Source organism: Anopheles merus, chromosome 2R (genome assembly GCF_017562075.2).
Source record: "Anopheles merus strain MAF chromosome 2R, AmerM5.1, whole genome shotgun sequence".
Classification (NCBI taxonomy): Eukaryota; Metazoa; Arthropoda; class Insecta; order Diptera; family Culicidae; genus Anopheles; species Anopheles merus.
The window spans coordinates 46554424-46567678 of NC_054082.1; the positions used below are offsets into that span (position 1 = coordinate 46554424).

Here is a 13255-nt window from a genome sequence, read left to right on the forward strand (position 1 = left end):
CGAAACAAAACCTTCGATAACACTTTTTTATTGAACAACAAAGCCTGCACTCGATGGGATGGTAACGGATTGATCTGTGATTTGCCACTCAATCAATCCACGCAAAGTTGCGATCGGCGTTCCGGTCGGTACTGCCAACCTGGTAGCTTTGCTCGCTACCAATCACGGAAAGTTGGTGTGTCTCCTTTCCTTCCCGGCCGCTCATCTTGACCGTGGTAATTGCACCACGATCGAACGCAGCATTATCCTTCCCGTTCCTGTGCGACTTGCTCAAAAAGCTCTTGGAGCGTCGTCGCGACGCACCACTTGCCGGTTCGGTCTTTTCCCTCGCTGGCCGATCGGCAAACTTATCCATCGCCTGACGCCACTGGTGCAGCTTCTGACTGGCGGCTTCAATTTCGTCCACACATCGTTCATGCCCGGGATTGCGACCGATCGGCGGTGCATCGATCACATCGTCCAGGTCGAGCTGAATTGGGGCCAGCGCAGACAGTGCTCGTGAGATACCGATCTGCGTGTGTCGAATCCGGTGCTCCATTAGATCCGCCCCGAGCAACTCCTCGTTCGGGTCCATCCGGATGGGGACGACCTTGTTGATCAGCCACAGCAGCACAAACGTGGTGCATACGCCCCAACACGCCAAACACAGAGCGGAAAGTGATTGAACGCCTAGCATGTACCAACCGCCCCCCTTGAAGAGTCCCGATCGTCCGCTCGTCGTATCCATGCGTAGTGGATTGTCGGCAAAGAATCCGACGGCTAGCACACCTACCGGAAGAAGCAACGCTTACAAGAGGTTTCAGAGAACAGAACGCGTAGATTCGTAACTTACCCCAAATGCCTGCGATTCCATGCACGGAACTAGCACCGACCGGATCATCCACGCCCATCCGATCGAACAGAGGCATTCCGAAGCAGCACAGTGCAGAACCGATCGCACCGATCAGGATAGCTTCCCAGGCGTGATAAAGATAGCAACCGGCCGTTACCGACACAAGCGACGCCAGTATGCCGTTTATCAGATCCACCACATCCATGCGGCCGTCGTTGTTTATCATCGAATATCTGCAAAGGGTACCTTCGAATAAACAAGCAAGACACGACCGGAAGACGAAAGGATACTTACATGATGCTGAAACTTCCTCCGCCAAACGAGCCCATCATCGTCATGACGGCGGCCCGTGCTGCATACGCCCATTTGGCACCACTAACCCCGTACGTGCTACCGGAATTGAATGCTAGCCAGCCCCACCACAGCACAAACAGGCCCATGCACGCGTTGACCGGATTGCCGAGCGGCAACGGATCCGTACCCTTGGCGTAGCGGCCCAACCTTGGTCCGAGAATGGCGGCCGATGCGAAAGCCGAAGCACCACCGATGAGATGAACTGGACCGCTGCCCGCTATATCGACCACGCCGAGGTTCTTGAGGAAGCCATGCTCGCCCCACACCCAACCGGCCGGTATGCAGTAGACGATCGTGTTGAAGAACGAGAAGATGCAGTAGGCTTTGAAGTTGCATCTGTTGGGTAAGCGGAAGGTGAGTTAGATTTTTTTTTGCTTTCTTTATATATTTCATTTTGGATTTGTAATACTTTGTGGACATCATGCAAAAGAGTTGTGTTTGACCTTGTGTTTGACTTTATTTAGCCATTTACAGTATGATTTATCCAAAAAGAATTTTCGTCTGTGTCCTGAGTGTTTCATTTCTTATTATTGAGATATGGGAAATTCCCTTTTTTCAAATCCGTTCATTCTATGTATATCCTTTTTAACTACTTTAAAAACGACCTAAATAAAGCCTTTTTTAACCAACTAATGCAACATTACGGTACGAATGTGTCTTGCTTTGTTAATGTGTTTTAAACGAAGTGTAGCTTTCCTGTTTTCTAATCTCCCGATGAGAATGTGTATTCATATTCACTGCCACGGTCAGAAGCCATGCACCCGGTCCTCAGCCGGTCCGTGTGACTAATTGGCGTGTTTAGAGCTCACTCGCTTTAATCAGTACGGCAACATTGAGACAAACACATAAACCAGCACACCCGGCAAAGGTTGTTTTCAAAATCGGTGTCATTTAAAATTGATACTTTCACCGCGTATGCGCTAACGTGGTCGTCGGTGGTTGCATGATTAAAAGTCCTGCGTTGTCCCCATAACTAGTTGTTTTGACGGAGGAGAGAGAGAGCCAGAGAAAGAGGAAGAGACGAATAGGTTGAAGTTGGACATCGCTGGTTAAACTTTTGACCCTGAAAGTTAACTATGGCCACCAATGTAGTACACCATCGGACACTGTTGTTGTATTGCATGATGAGACGGAACTGAAGGTTAACTCACAAAAGGGTTCAGGATTTCTCCATCGATTATGCATGCAAGTTGAGATGCTTCTTAAAAAAAGAAACAAACATTACTCTATTTAAACTACCACCGGTGGACAAATCATGAATAGTAAATGGCATTGCGCGATTACCTTAAACTTGACATGTTTGTCATGGTTTAAATTGTATAACACTTAAATCACAAAATAGTCCAATCCATGATCATATCACTGCCCTCTATTCACTGCTCCCGGAGCACACGGTCGCCTAGACCATTCAGGACTAACCTTTCCGCCATAGCGCCGCTAACGATCGTGGTCGCCGTCGTCGAGAACGACAGCTGGAACAGGAACGCGGCAAAGATCGGCCCGAACAGTGGATCGCTTACGCCCGGATCGATGAGAAAGTCTCCGAGTGCCACGAATGGATTGTTCAGCTCGCCTCGCCCGAACGCCATCGCGTACCCGAACAGCCAGTACGTGAATCCGCCCAGCACAATGTCGATGATGTTCTTCATCATGATGTTGACCTCGTTCTTCACCGATACGCAACCGGACTCGAGCATCCCGAACCCGGTCTGCATGGTGAAGATGATGAACGACGACGTCAGGACCCAATTTGTGTCCTCCACGTTCAGATCGTACAGTCCCGGTATGACGTAGCTGTTGTTGCGCGCCAACGATTGGAATGCACCGGGGCTCGGTGTGGTTGATGCCGCTCCCGACGACCCCATCGTTGTGCTGTTGGCCATTGCAGTGCTAATCAAACCAACTTATTAGACCCACTGTTCTATTGCATCACAAACGCACTGCACTTTGGGCGTAGGCCACATATGTAAAAGTCACGCACGAAAACACGTGATACGAAACCGTGTTCTGAAATTCTCGTGGAAAGGCTTTCCCAGTTCCTTGTTTTCCACGAGCATGTAAATCCGACCAGCGCTCGCTGACGACTGATTCATCAATTGGCGATTCGGTGGCGGTTCGGGTCAGTCAGTTTGTCGCAAAATTCGAAAACAATATCCGTCTCCCTGTATTTAACCTGACCAATGTGGCCCCAGTGTATGGACGTGCCCAATCTCTGGCGTGCTCCCGGTACGTAGAAAGGGCTTTTTTTGTACAGAATTCATTAAAAAATTAGATGTCATTAAGCCATTAGCCCACGGGGCAGCTAATTCTGTCCACGGCCTGGTCATGCAACGTTTTCCCGCTTTTCACGCGGGGCACCGGAGCCGATCGCGTGCTGCGAGCCGTGCAAAACAATCGTCGGCAACATCAGGCCGCGTCCGGTAGCAGATTTTCTCGCTAGTTTGTGTGGTGAGTTGGATGGCAGGGTGGAACAAACCCTCCCCCTCCTCCTTCCCATCTCTCACTCCGTATCTTGTCGTTCCGCATTCAGGGGCGGCGGAAAACCGTAACCGTCCTACGACCGGCACCTTGCTATAAATGGGTGGCGGTAAGTGCGGTGGCGTGCGCTTTTGTGGACACCTATCGCCGGGTGATCTTTTTGAGCAAGGAAGATCAAAGTAGCGTGACCGCGGGACACCCTGGTGGCCGTGGCCGTGGCTTTTCTAAACACATTCCATTGGACGCACTCAGACGAAGTTTTGTGTGGTGGGAATATAGGTATGCTTGGAGCAATTGATATCCCAATCTCATCCGTGTCGGTATGCGATCGTTTCTGTTTGCTTATTTGATTACTCGATTTACTATGTTGCTACCTTAATTATCAATTTTGATTCCGTCTCGATCGCTCTGATGATGCTTTTTGGTGTTGTCTCCCTTGTGTGCTTCTGACTCAATCTCATGGAATTGCTCATTACTTCGTTACGGTTGTTGGTTTCGGTTGGCTATGAGGTGATTATTTTTTGACAGATGTAAGGAAACATTGACACGCATTCAATTTCCGGTGTGGAAATTGTTTTTCTTCTTATCACCTACTTTTTCAATCAGATTTATCCAATCTGGATGTTATTCATGTGTGGTCGTGTTCGGAAATAATTTGGAAAAGTTTTTTTTATAGAAACTTTGAACCTACTGGCTACATTCGCTGTTTTGTGTATTTTTTATATCGCCAATCCAGAAATAAGTAACGTAAACGAACATCTTAAAGATATGTTAATCCTACATCCATATCTGATTCACTATCATGAATAATGTCTGGGACGGTAATACTCTCTAAAGCTCTGGTTGTATTATTTAATAAGCAATGTTTCCTATTATATTTGCTTATAGCTTTTCTACATGGACATGGGTATCTATATTGAGCCCAATTTTCCGAAACCCCTTTTTGCCGTGTTCGAGAGAAAGATGCTTAGAATGGGGTTTGACCTTGAAACGTAGAAAGAAAGTAGAAGGCCTGTAATTTGACCTCACTGTCGTGCAGTAACTTAAGCCACAAAGGACGAAGAGCTGATAAGTAAGTGAGTGATATACAGGGTTTTCCAGGGGTTCTCATAGTTGTGGGATACTTCCTTGACTCTATCTTATTAGAAGTGAACTTTATATTTACTTGCACTTAGGAATTGGACTATCTTTTTTGGAAATTCCTATTGGATTTCTCCAACAAGGGTACTATAGAGTCCAATTCCCATGGCATAAAGTTCTTTTCCCCTTAAGAAAAAGTCACTGAAGTGTACCACAACGATGCGAACTCCTGGAAAACCCTGTAACTCAAGATGACAAGATTTATAATTGATGCCCTTCTTCTATTGCCAATTCAAATTTGCATATTGCGCATTTATTCAATTGACGAATAATGAATAAAGATCCCTCATCAGTAGGATAGTAAGCGTGAGTAGGTTTTACAGAGAATATAATAGCTTCTGTGTATACTTCTACTTGGTGTAACGCGTCATATCGTAGACATGACCTTGCACAGACTTTCGGGGCTTATTCAGTACCATGCAGCCGGATATAGTAAGTCCTTGCTACGGAGGAACGGTCCATTCTAGACATAAACTCACGACGGGCATACTGTTAAGCTGTGCGAGTTGACGACTGTATCATGGGACCGTTCCCCATATACTTGTACCTAATAAATAACTTGAAAAGTATTCTTTCGTTACAAGTTAATTTGTGACAAAATACCTAAAACCAATAACAATCGCCGACAGCCGAAGTTCATAAGTGACTTTGGCGGATCTTTATCAAGTACGGTTGTTGCATCAAATAAGAAGAATTGCTAAAACCACTGTCAACAGCAACAACAATCGTTTTCCTTATCATTTTATCTATAACTGAGATAAATTCCGTAGGAGAGAGAAGAAATTATGATTAGCACTGATTAATTATTTGGATACAGAGCGTACATCTAACATTGCGTTGTTTCGTCTAAAAGGTACATATTATTATTTTTTTTATATATTAAATTATATTTTGTCTCATTAAATTGACTGCCTTTATGGGCTTAACAACATTATATTAATAATTACTAAGGAAGCAGGAAACTCTATATAATAAAAAAATAAGCAGTATAATTAGCAGCATTATAGTAGAAAAACAATTTCGGATGCACAAATTAAAAAAAACTAAACCAACTGGATGCGAACCACTACTTTTTTAATGCATAATGTTTCCCTCGTAGCAAATATAAAATCATCATCTGCCTTATAAACCAATCCCCCGCCCATGCACACTGTAAGCCTTGCCTCAGTCCCACAACATCTACTTGGCCGCCTTGAGCGCCCACATCATCATGCACCGCCTGCTGTTCATGTGCCGCCGTAGATCGGTGCTGGTAGTGAACCGTGCCGGACACTTGCCACACTGGTACGGTTTTTCGCCGTTGTGAAACCGGATGTGACGCTTCACGTTGGAAACGTGCGTAAAGCCCTTGCCGCACTGCGGACAAATGTGGGGCTTGTCGCCGCGGTGCAACCGTTCGTGCACCACCATCGAACTTTGCTGGTGGAACCGTTTCGGGCACACGCTGCACTTGAATCGCTTCGGGATGACGTGAGTGTAAAAGTGCCGGTTCAGGGCGGACCGGTTCTGGAACAGTCGATTGCAATCGTCATAGGAACACTGGAATGGTTTCGGATCGGTGAGGTGCGTTTTCTCGTGCAAGGCCTTCGCTTCCGGTTCGTTAAATTCGCGATAGCAGTACCGGCACATGAGAGCATTGATCTTGCCCGAAAGAACGCGCCGAAATTTGACGGCATTCGTGTTGTCCCGGCGCAGCTTCTTGTGTTCGAGCTGCTGGTGCTGTTTGAGTGCCGCCCGGGTATGGAACAGCTGTCCGCACTGAACGCACTTCAGTACTGATCCGGATTCGGCTGGAGAGTCAACGTGCTCCGTCTTACTGTTAACGTCATCTTTCCCTTCTTCCGTTTCATCGTTGAAACTGTCCACTGAGAGTGATTCGGCCCGCAGTCCTATATCGTCAAGCGAAAGCTCCAGCTCCATCTTAACCACCTCCAGTGCTGGCGATGCTTCTTGGCCGCTGCAGTCCGTTCTGGCAGCTGTACTGTCGTTTAGTAGTGAAACGGAATCATCGGGCTGTTCTTCCGCTACCGCCTCCTGTAACGGTTCTTCCTGTTCTTCTGGAAGGCTTTCCGATTTGATCACAATATCTAGCCGTCCGGTGCTGGACACGTCATTTCCGGGCGCTATTTGCAGACGCTCTTCGGCGGCAACGTGACTGCTTTCGCCCATTCGCCCAGCCACCGCCGGTTCTGGCGTCATAAGAGGAGCACTAATCGAATCATCACTGATCGGAGTGGTCTGCTGCATCGTGTGGGATGCGGATATTCGCGGTAGCCCCAGGCCCAGACGGTTGATGTTGTTGTGGATGCACTTCTCTTTAAACCGGTGTGCTATCCGCAGCTCGTCGTAGCAAGGTATGCAAAGCTCGTCTTTGGATTTTACCTGAAAGAAGCCTTTCTTTAATCCTTATTTGCTTTAGAAATATGACGGTGACGCTGTCTTACGATGATTCCGGTCACGTATGTCCAAAGCCGATCGACGCCTCGGGGATGCTGGTAGATCGCTATCATGCCCGGTTCCTCGATATGGCAAGCGACACACCGACCCCGACTCATGATGGAATTCATATTGTTTTGCTGGCGGATTTCAATGCACTTTTACAAACTGCGGCAGTTTCATGCTGAGTAAAATTTAAGATAAAAAGTTGCAATAAAAAGTTGGTTCTTTTCACAACAAACAAACAACGTAAACAAACTGGTAGAAGTCAGAACAATCGACAGATGGGAAAGGTTGGCTCATGACAGTATGTGTGTGTTATTTTGTTTCCCACGCTTGGCTTTAGTTTGACAGTTGGTGCAAATGATGTTTGTTCCAATATGACAATCAGTTTGAACCGACGGGATTTTATTTTAAAAATGATTCTTGCAAACTACAGCCCCAAATCTTCGATATCGGTGATTTCTTCTGTTTCCATTGGCTGATCCGTGGTAGACGTATTGGTGCCCACGCTTTTAACGGCAGACTCTACATAATAGTGCACATGTTTCACCACCCTTTCTCCGTTCGGTGCTCGCAGACGATCTCGGTTTTGATAGTATGGTAAATCCTCTGTATCGGTTTTCTTCTCGTAGTGGAAGCAAAAAGGTTTGCACTGTCTAGCATTCATATTTTGACCAGGCGGCAGGTTTGACTCGAATGCTGCATCGTTCGCGCGCAGCTCGTGCAATATTTGCGCTAACAGAGATTGATAGTTTATCATAGCAGTCTGGTCTCCTCCCATTGGACATTCGATACTTGTCGGTGTAGAATTGGGAGGACGCGACAAAAACCAGTTTCGCCGATCGATTATGTTCCGCTGATCTTGCCAAGTGATGATGAATGTTTCATTTCCAATCACGAGTGGGACTTGTAGATGAAGGAAGGAAAAAATGAAATGCACTATTTGTTTGTATTTAATTTGTCTTTCCTTACAGTGCACTGGTTCAGCAAACATTTCGTACGATTTTTGTTCTGAGTTAATCAATATAGACTGTTGATTCATGATTTAGTTTGATTGTAATAAACTTATAATTATTCAATTTTTTTAGAATTATTTTCACTTGAAATTTGGATGCTTTTCACCTGATCGGGTCCTATGTTGAATAAAGAGTGAAACTTAATCCTATCGCTACTATGATGATGAACTTTTTTTTTTCCTATGACAGCAAAAATGTGGACTTTTTGTAAGAAAAAAAAAACTTATGTTATTCCACTGTTCAATAATTATAACAAAGAGAGCGCTTCGATCCTATTTTATTGCACAGTCCAATGCCTTGTTTTTTCATCGTGCCTTCATTTTGAGTCTTTTGTTTACCATTGGCATCTGGCAGCAAGTGCCGCAAGTTGCTACTTATTTGGCGGAATTTCAGCTTGTATCAAGCACAAACGTGTTAATGTAACAGCGTTTCGTTCAATAGAAAAACATCTAGAATAGATTTCTTTTTCGTCGGTTTCAGTGCATTTAAAAGTGTGAAATAATAGAACTTTGAGTTTTTGTAAATGTACAACATTTTGGAATTGGATTTTTGAATAGGTTTAAAAATCAGTATTTCTTGACATTATCATTTTCTGCTTAAAATACAACATACATTGATACTTTTAAGCGATACGACAAAGTCGTTCCTCCTGAACAATAGAAAAAAATATGTATGCTGTTTTTTAAACAATAATGATGTAAACTAGACACACATAACATGAATATTGTGATTGTATCCCTCTCAAACTTATGAAATATGTTGGCTGTTCCGTTAAGTGTGCAACAATTGGCAAACTACCCTACACAGTTAAATATATGTCCACTTATTCTAGTGTTTTTTAACCATGTGTCGCTTAAGCGAGGACGTTTCGGAAAACCTTGCCGTACAGCTCGTACATTCGTAGGGCCGTTCGCCAGTGTGCGTCCGGCGGTGGATGGTCAGCTTGCCGCTCGAATAGAACCCTTTCCCGCAGTCACCGCACAAGTACGGTCGTTCGTTGGTGTGGGAGCGCATATGAACCGTGCGAGAGTAGTGCGTTCTGTAGGATTTGCCGCACAGATTGCAAGCGTACGGCCGTTCGCCAGTGTGGAAGCGAATGTGATTCTTGAGATTGCCTCCCTCCGCGAAGCCTTTGCCACACTTTGGGCAGATGAACGGCTTTTCCCCACTGTGTGTTCGCTCATGCGCCATCTGATTGCCCAGCGTGTGGAATCGCCTCGAGCAGTACCGACAGCCGAACCGCTTTACGGCGGAATGGATGCGCACGTGCGATCGCAAACCTACGCGGTCTTTAAAAGATCTGCCACAACCTTCGTGCACACATTTGAATGGTTTCGCTTCCGATTTGTGCGACTCGGTATGTTCGATCTTGTCGGCCAGTAGGGTAAACTCTTTGAAACAGTACTCACACATCAGGCTATGCAGTTTCGGCAGAAGGGAAGAGGATTGACCCCTCTCTTGGGTGGCTGCTGTTATGATTTGGTCGCCGATTTGTTCTTTAGCGGTAACGGTACCCACTTTGTCTTTTGATGCATTGTCATTAGTTGCGGTTTCTATTACCCCGACTATATAATGTGCTAACGGTTGATCTTCCTCGTCTTGTAGCGGGTCAATGAGTTCTTCGCTAATTTCAACATCATCCTGCTGTATCGTTTCATTTTCTATGCATAATTCTATCTTGGGAAGCGGCGAAGGATCTGACATTTCCGGTGCAAGATTAGACGAGTTCGCCCTGCCATTGCTGCTGTTGTCTTCTGTATTTTGATTTATGGTCGATTCCGGTACAGATTTATCATACGTAGTGTAAACATCCGTACAACTACTAATGACGCTCTGGTCTGGAGGAGCATGTGCCGTCTGTTTAGCCCGAGACGATAACCGTAGTGCAGTGTTCTGAATGCATCTCTGTTTGAAGCGATATGCTGCCTTCAAATCATCATAGCACGGCACACACAGATGTTCTTCCGGTTGTACCTGGAATAATAACAATGCGGTTGAGCGATGTACAACTTGTGCAAATGGTTCACCTCACCCCGTACCTTTATGTCGGTAATTGAGTGAAACATCTCATCCAACCCATTTGGATGCTGATAAATAGCAATCATGCCATTGTTTTTCACACTACACGATACGCAGGTTTGCATTTTGCTGTGCAATATGTACAATTATGTGAACGCTTTGGCAGGAAATACTGTGTTGAGGCAGATCATTTCCAAACACTTGGTGGAAAACAAATATCGTCCTGGCGCTGGGAGCTATAAACAACTAGCTGTCATTGAGTCCAAGCCCGGCGGTCAGTGAGACCAGATTATGTTGGCGGTTTTCGGTAGGAGCACCAAAATTTTATCGGTAGTATTCGGTAGTTTTTGGTAGGTTGTGAAATTTGAAAATCAGTTAAATGTATGAAGTGTTGAGCGGAGGGAGAGGGGGGGAGGGGAGAGTTGCTATTCTGAAACCTAATCATAGCGGTCACACGAATGTAGGCCTTTCTGAAATTTCGATCTGAAAATTGTACTAGGGATTGTAAGCCAACGAAGAATTGAGATGCACATTTTCTTCTGAGCGGTTGCGAGTTTCTTTTCTCGGGGCTCCACACGGTCACTTAAGGTAGTGGCAGTGCTCCATTGTATGCCATTTTATCGGATGTGCTGTCAATCGATTTTCGATGGACTGAAATTGCCCTATTTAGCTATTTCGATAGAAATTGGATGATGTGATTATTTGGATGAGTTTTATAGCTTTATTAGAAAAAATACACAAAAACTTGAGATTGTTCCTACAAATCCTACATAATTACATTGACCGATCAAATCTTTTTTTGTATTCCCTCGTACGACAAAGTCACACATCCGACGTTATCTGTCCAGTTTCATGTAAAATGTTTACAGCACGTCAGATTAAATCTGAAGAAAGACAGACATGGGCCTTAGTTGTCAATTAAACTTGTTGTTCTGGTTGCTAGTGATTTAACTATCTTCATAAGGAGCAGTCAAGGACAGGTCGACCCGAACCCATCGGGTCGGAGCCATCAGCAAGCAACCCGGTGTCATTTGGGCCGAAAAGAACAAGTAGGTTCAATAGGTGCTGTTTAGTTTGGAATTCCTTTATTCAGATCCTACGTTGTGTTTCTTAATTCTTCCTCTGTTTCCCTATCTGGACATGTGCCCAAAACCCCTTCTGTCAAAACAAAACCTGTCATCCTAACGTCATAAACGTCTGTCATGTCCCAATTCACAAAACCAAACGTCTCATAGCAAACATTACGGCCACCTAAATTTCCTAAATTTACATCTACTAGTACTGCTCTTCCTTTTCAAATGGCAACAAACATACGCGCGACACTGGACGTTTCAGAAACCCTTGTTGTGTGCGAAGAGTTACCACGCGAACGATACCATCGGAACCAGGATGAACTTCGTGGATTCTGGCTAGTGGCCACTCGCAGGGAGCAACGTTATCCTCCTTCAAGATCACCATTTGGCCGACAGCCACACGCTGAGGAACAAGAATCCGTTGATTATTGTTGTGTAGTTCACACATATACTCGGTCCTCCATCTCTTCCAGTGCCGCTGCACTAGCTGTTGAAGCAATTGAAATCGGCGCACGCGGTTCTCAGGGACGTCCACAACGTTGTTATCAGGCAGCGCCATCAAAGCCGTCCCGATGAGAAAATGCCCCGGTGTTAGGGCATCTACTTCACTAGGATCTTCAGATAAGGGAGTTAAAGGGCGGCTGTTCATTTGTGCCTCTATTTGCACCAGCACTGTGGACATCTCCCCAAACGATAGACGTTGTAGGCGAAAAAGCTTTCGCAAGGTACGTTTCGCCGACTTGACTGCTGCCTCCCATAGTCCACCAAAATTAGGCGCACGCGGGGGTATGAAGTGCCATTCTACCTTGTTTCTAGCACATTCCGCCAGTACAGCCTCCTTATGATGCGAATCGTTGAGAAGACGATGCAACTCCATTAGCTCAGTGTTTGCTCCTCGAAAGTTTAGCCCATTGTCTGAGTAAACCTTAGTAGGAAATCCTCTACGCGAAACGAAACGACGGAATGCTGCAAGGAATGCCGCCGTAGACAAATCCTCCACTAACTCCAAATGCACTGCTTTGACTGCAAAGCAGACAAATACAGCCGCGTATGCCTTTGTTGCAGCAGCCCTACGATGAGGGGGCTTGAGATAGAATGGCCCGCAATAGTCAACTCCTACAACCGAGAAAGGGCGCGTAGGCGTAGCACGAGATTCAGGAAGTTGCCCCATAGGTTGAGATACTGTTTTAGGATCCGCTCTAAAGCACGTTACGCAGCTCTTGCAAACCGAATTAGCAATTCGTCGGCCGTCGATCACCCAATATTCCTTTCGCATTTCAGCCAACGTGGCGCGAGGACCTGCGTGAAGCAATCGGCGGTGATATTCGACTGCTATTAATTTGGCAAAATGACTACTTCCTGGTAGTAGTAAAGGGTGTTTTCCAGAGTACTCGATCCCAGTTTGCTGTAGACGGCCACCAACACGGAGTAATCCATCTGCATCGATAAAAGGATGCAGAGATTTCAAACGAGAAGTTGCACGTACAGGTTTTCCGGATGATAATTCTCGCATATCGTTCGGAAAGTAGACGTTTTGAAGCATTTTGACGAACGTTATTTTTGCGTTCTCCAGATCTATGGTGGTAATAAATGCTTCTCTGGAGGGATTCTGTTGGCGCCTGTACCCTTTCCATCGCAAACAGTATGCCGTGAATCTTAGCGCCTTCCAATAGCAAGAAAAACGTTTCACCCAATGCACCGAATCAATCGAAATTGCTGCTATGTTCTGCTTCTTGCGCTCCATCATTTCCTCAGGTGGAACTTCTATCATCTTACTTTCCTTCCACTCTTCTTGTGGCGATGACAACCAACTAGGGCCATGGAACCACAAATCGGACGATAATAGCTGCTGGGGTAGAGCTCCTCTTGAAACTATATCAGCCGGATTTTCTGTACCTCTAATG

At 45.6% G+C, this 13255-nt stretch overlaps 3 protein-coding genes across 3 annotated transcripts; all 3 read right to left on the reverse strand.

Annotated features, from left to right (window-relative positions):
• Positions 1–18: 18 nt before the first annotated feature.
• LOC121601843 (putative ammonium transporter 2) lies at positions 19–3258 on the reverse strand. Its single transcript, XM_041930646.1, has 4 exons — positions 2606–3258; positions 1127–1522; positions 833–1065; positions 19–768 (listed from the first exon to the last, which is right to left on the reverse strand). The coding sequence occupies exons 1-4, from the start codon at positions 3067–3069 to the stop codon at positions 89–91; spliced, it is 1773 nt and encodes a 590-aa protein (XP_041786580.1). The 5' UTR covers positions 3070–3258; the 3' UTR covers positions 19–88.
• A 2608-nt stretch (positions 3259–5866) lies between these two features.
• Positions 5867–7493, reverse strand: LOC121601853 (zinc finger protein 771-like). The gene is made up of 2 exons (XM_041930658.1): positions 7249–7493; positions 5867–7186 (listed from the first exon to the last, which is right to left on the reverse strand). Exons 1-2 carry the CDS (start codon positions 7369–7371, stop codon positions 5984–5986), a joined length of 1326 nt encoding a protein of 441 aa, XP_041786592.1. The 5' UTR covers positions 7372–7493; the 3' UTR covers positions 5867–5983.
• A 134-nt stretch (positions 7494–7627) lies between these two features.
• LOC121601861 (zinc finger protein 239-like) lies at positions 7628–10629 on the reverse strand. The gene is made up of 3 exons (XM_041930665.1): positions 10299–10629; positions 8216–10233; positions 7628–8149 (listed from the first exon to the last, which is right to left on the reverse strand). The coding sequence occupies exons 1-2, from the start codon at positions 10401–10403 to the stop codon at positions 9088–9090; spliced, it is 1251 nt and encodes a 416-aa protein (XP_041786599.1). The 5' UTR covers positions 10404–10629; the 3' UTR covers positions 7628–8149; positions 8216–9087.
• Positions 10630–13255: the final 2626 nt, after the last annotated feature.

Excerpts from the sequence above, each read along its gene's own strand:
- LOC121601843 (XM_041930646.1), bottom strand. The coding sequence starts at position 3,069 with ATGGCCAACAGCACAACGATGGGGTCGTCGGGAGCGGCATCAACCACA. Across the intron at positions 1,523-2,605 it reads AGCGGCGCTATGGCGGAAAG|ATGCAACTTCAAAGCCTACT; the intron begins GTTAGTCCTGAA and ends CTTACCCAACAG. Across the intron at positions 769-832 it reads TGGAATCGCAGGCATTTGGG|GTGTGCTAGCCGTCGGATTC; the intron begins GTAAGTTACGAA and ends TTCTTCCGGTAG.
- LOC121601853 (XM_041930658.1), bottom strand. The coding sequence starts at position 7,371 with ATGAATTCCATCATGAGTCGGGGTCGGTGTGTCGCTTGCCATATCGAG. Across the intron at positions 7,187-7,248 it reads CATACGTGACCGGAATCATC|GTAAAATCCAAAGACGAGCT; the intron begins GTAAGACAGCGT and ends GGCTTCTTTCAG.
- LOC121601861 (XM_041930665.1), bottom strand. The coding sequence starts at position 10,403 with ATGCAAACCTGCGTATCGTGTAGTGTGAAAAACAATGGCATGATTGCT. Across the intron at positions 10,234-10,298 it reads ACTCAATTACCGACATAAAG|GTACAACCGGAAGAACATCT; the intron begins GTACGGGGTGAG and ends TTATTATTCCAG.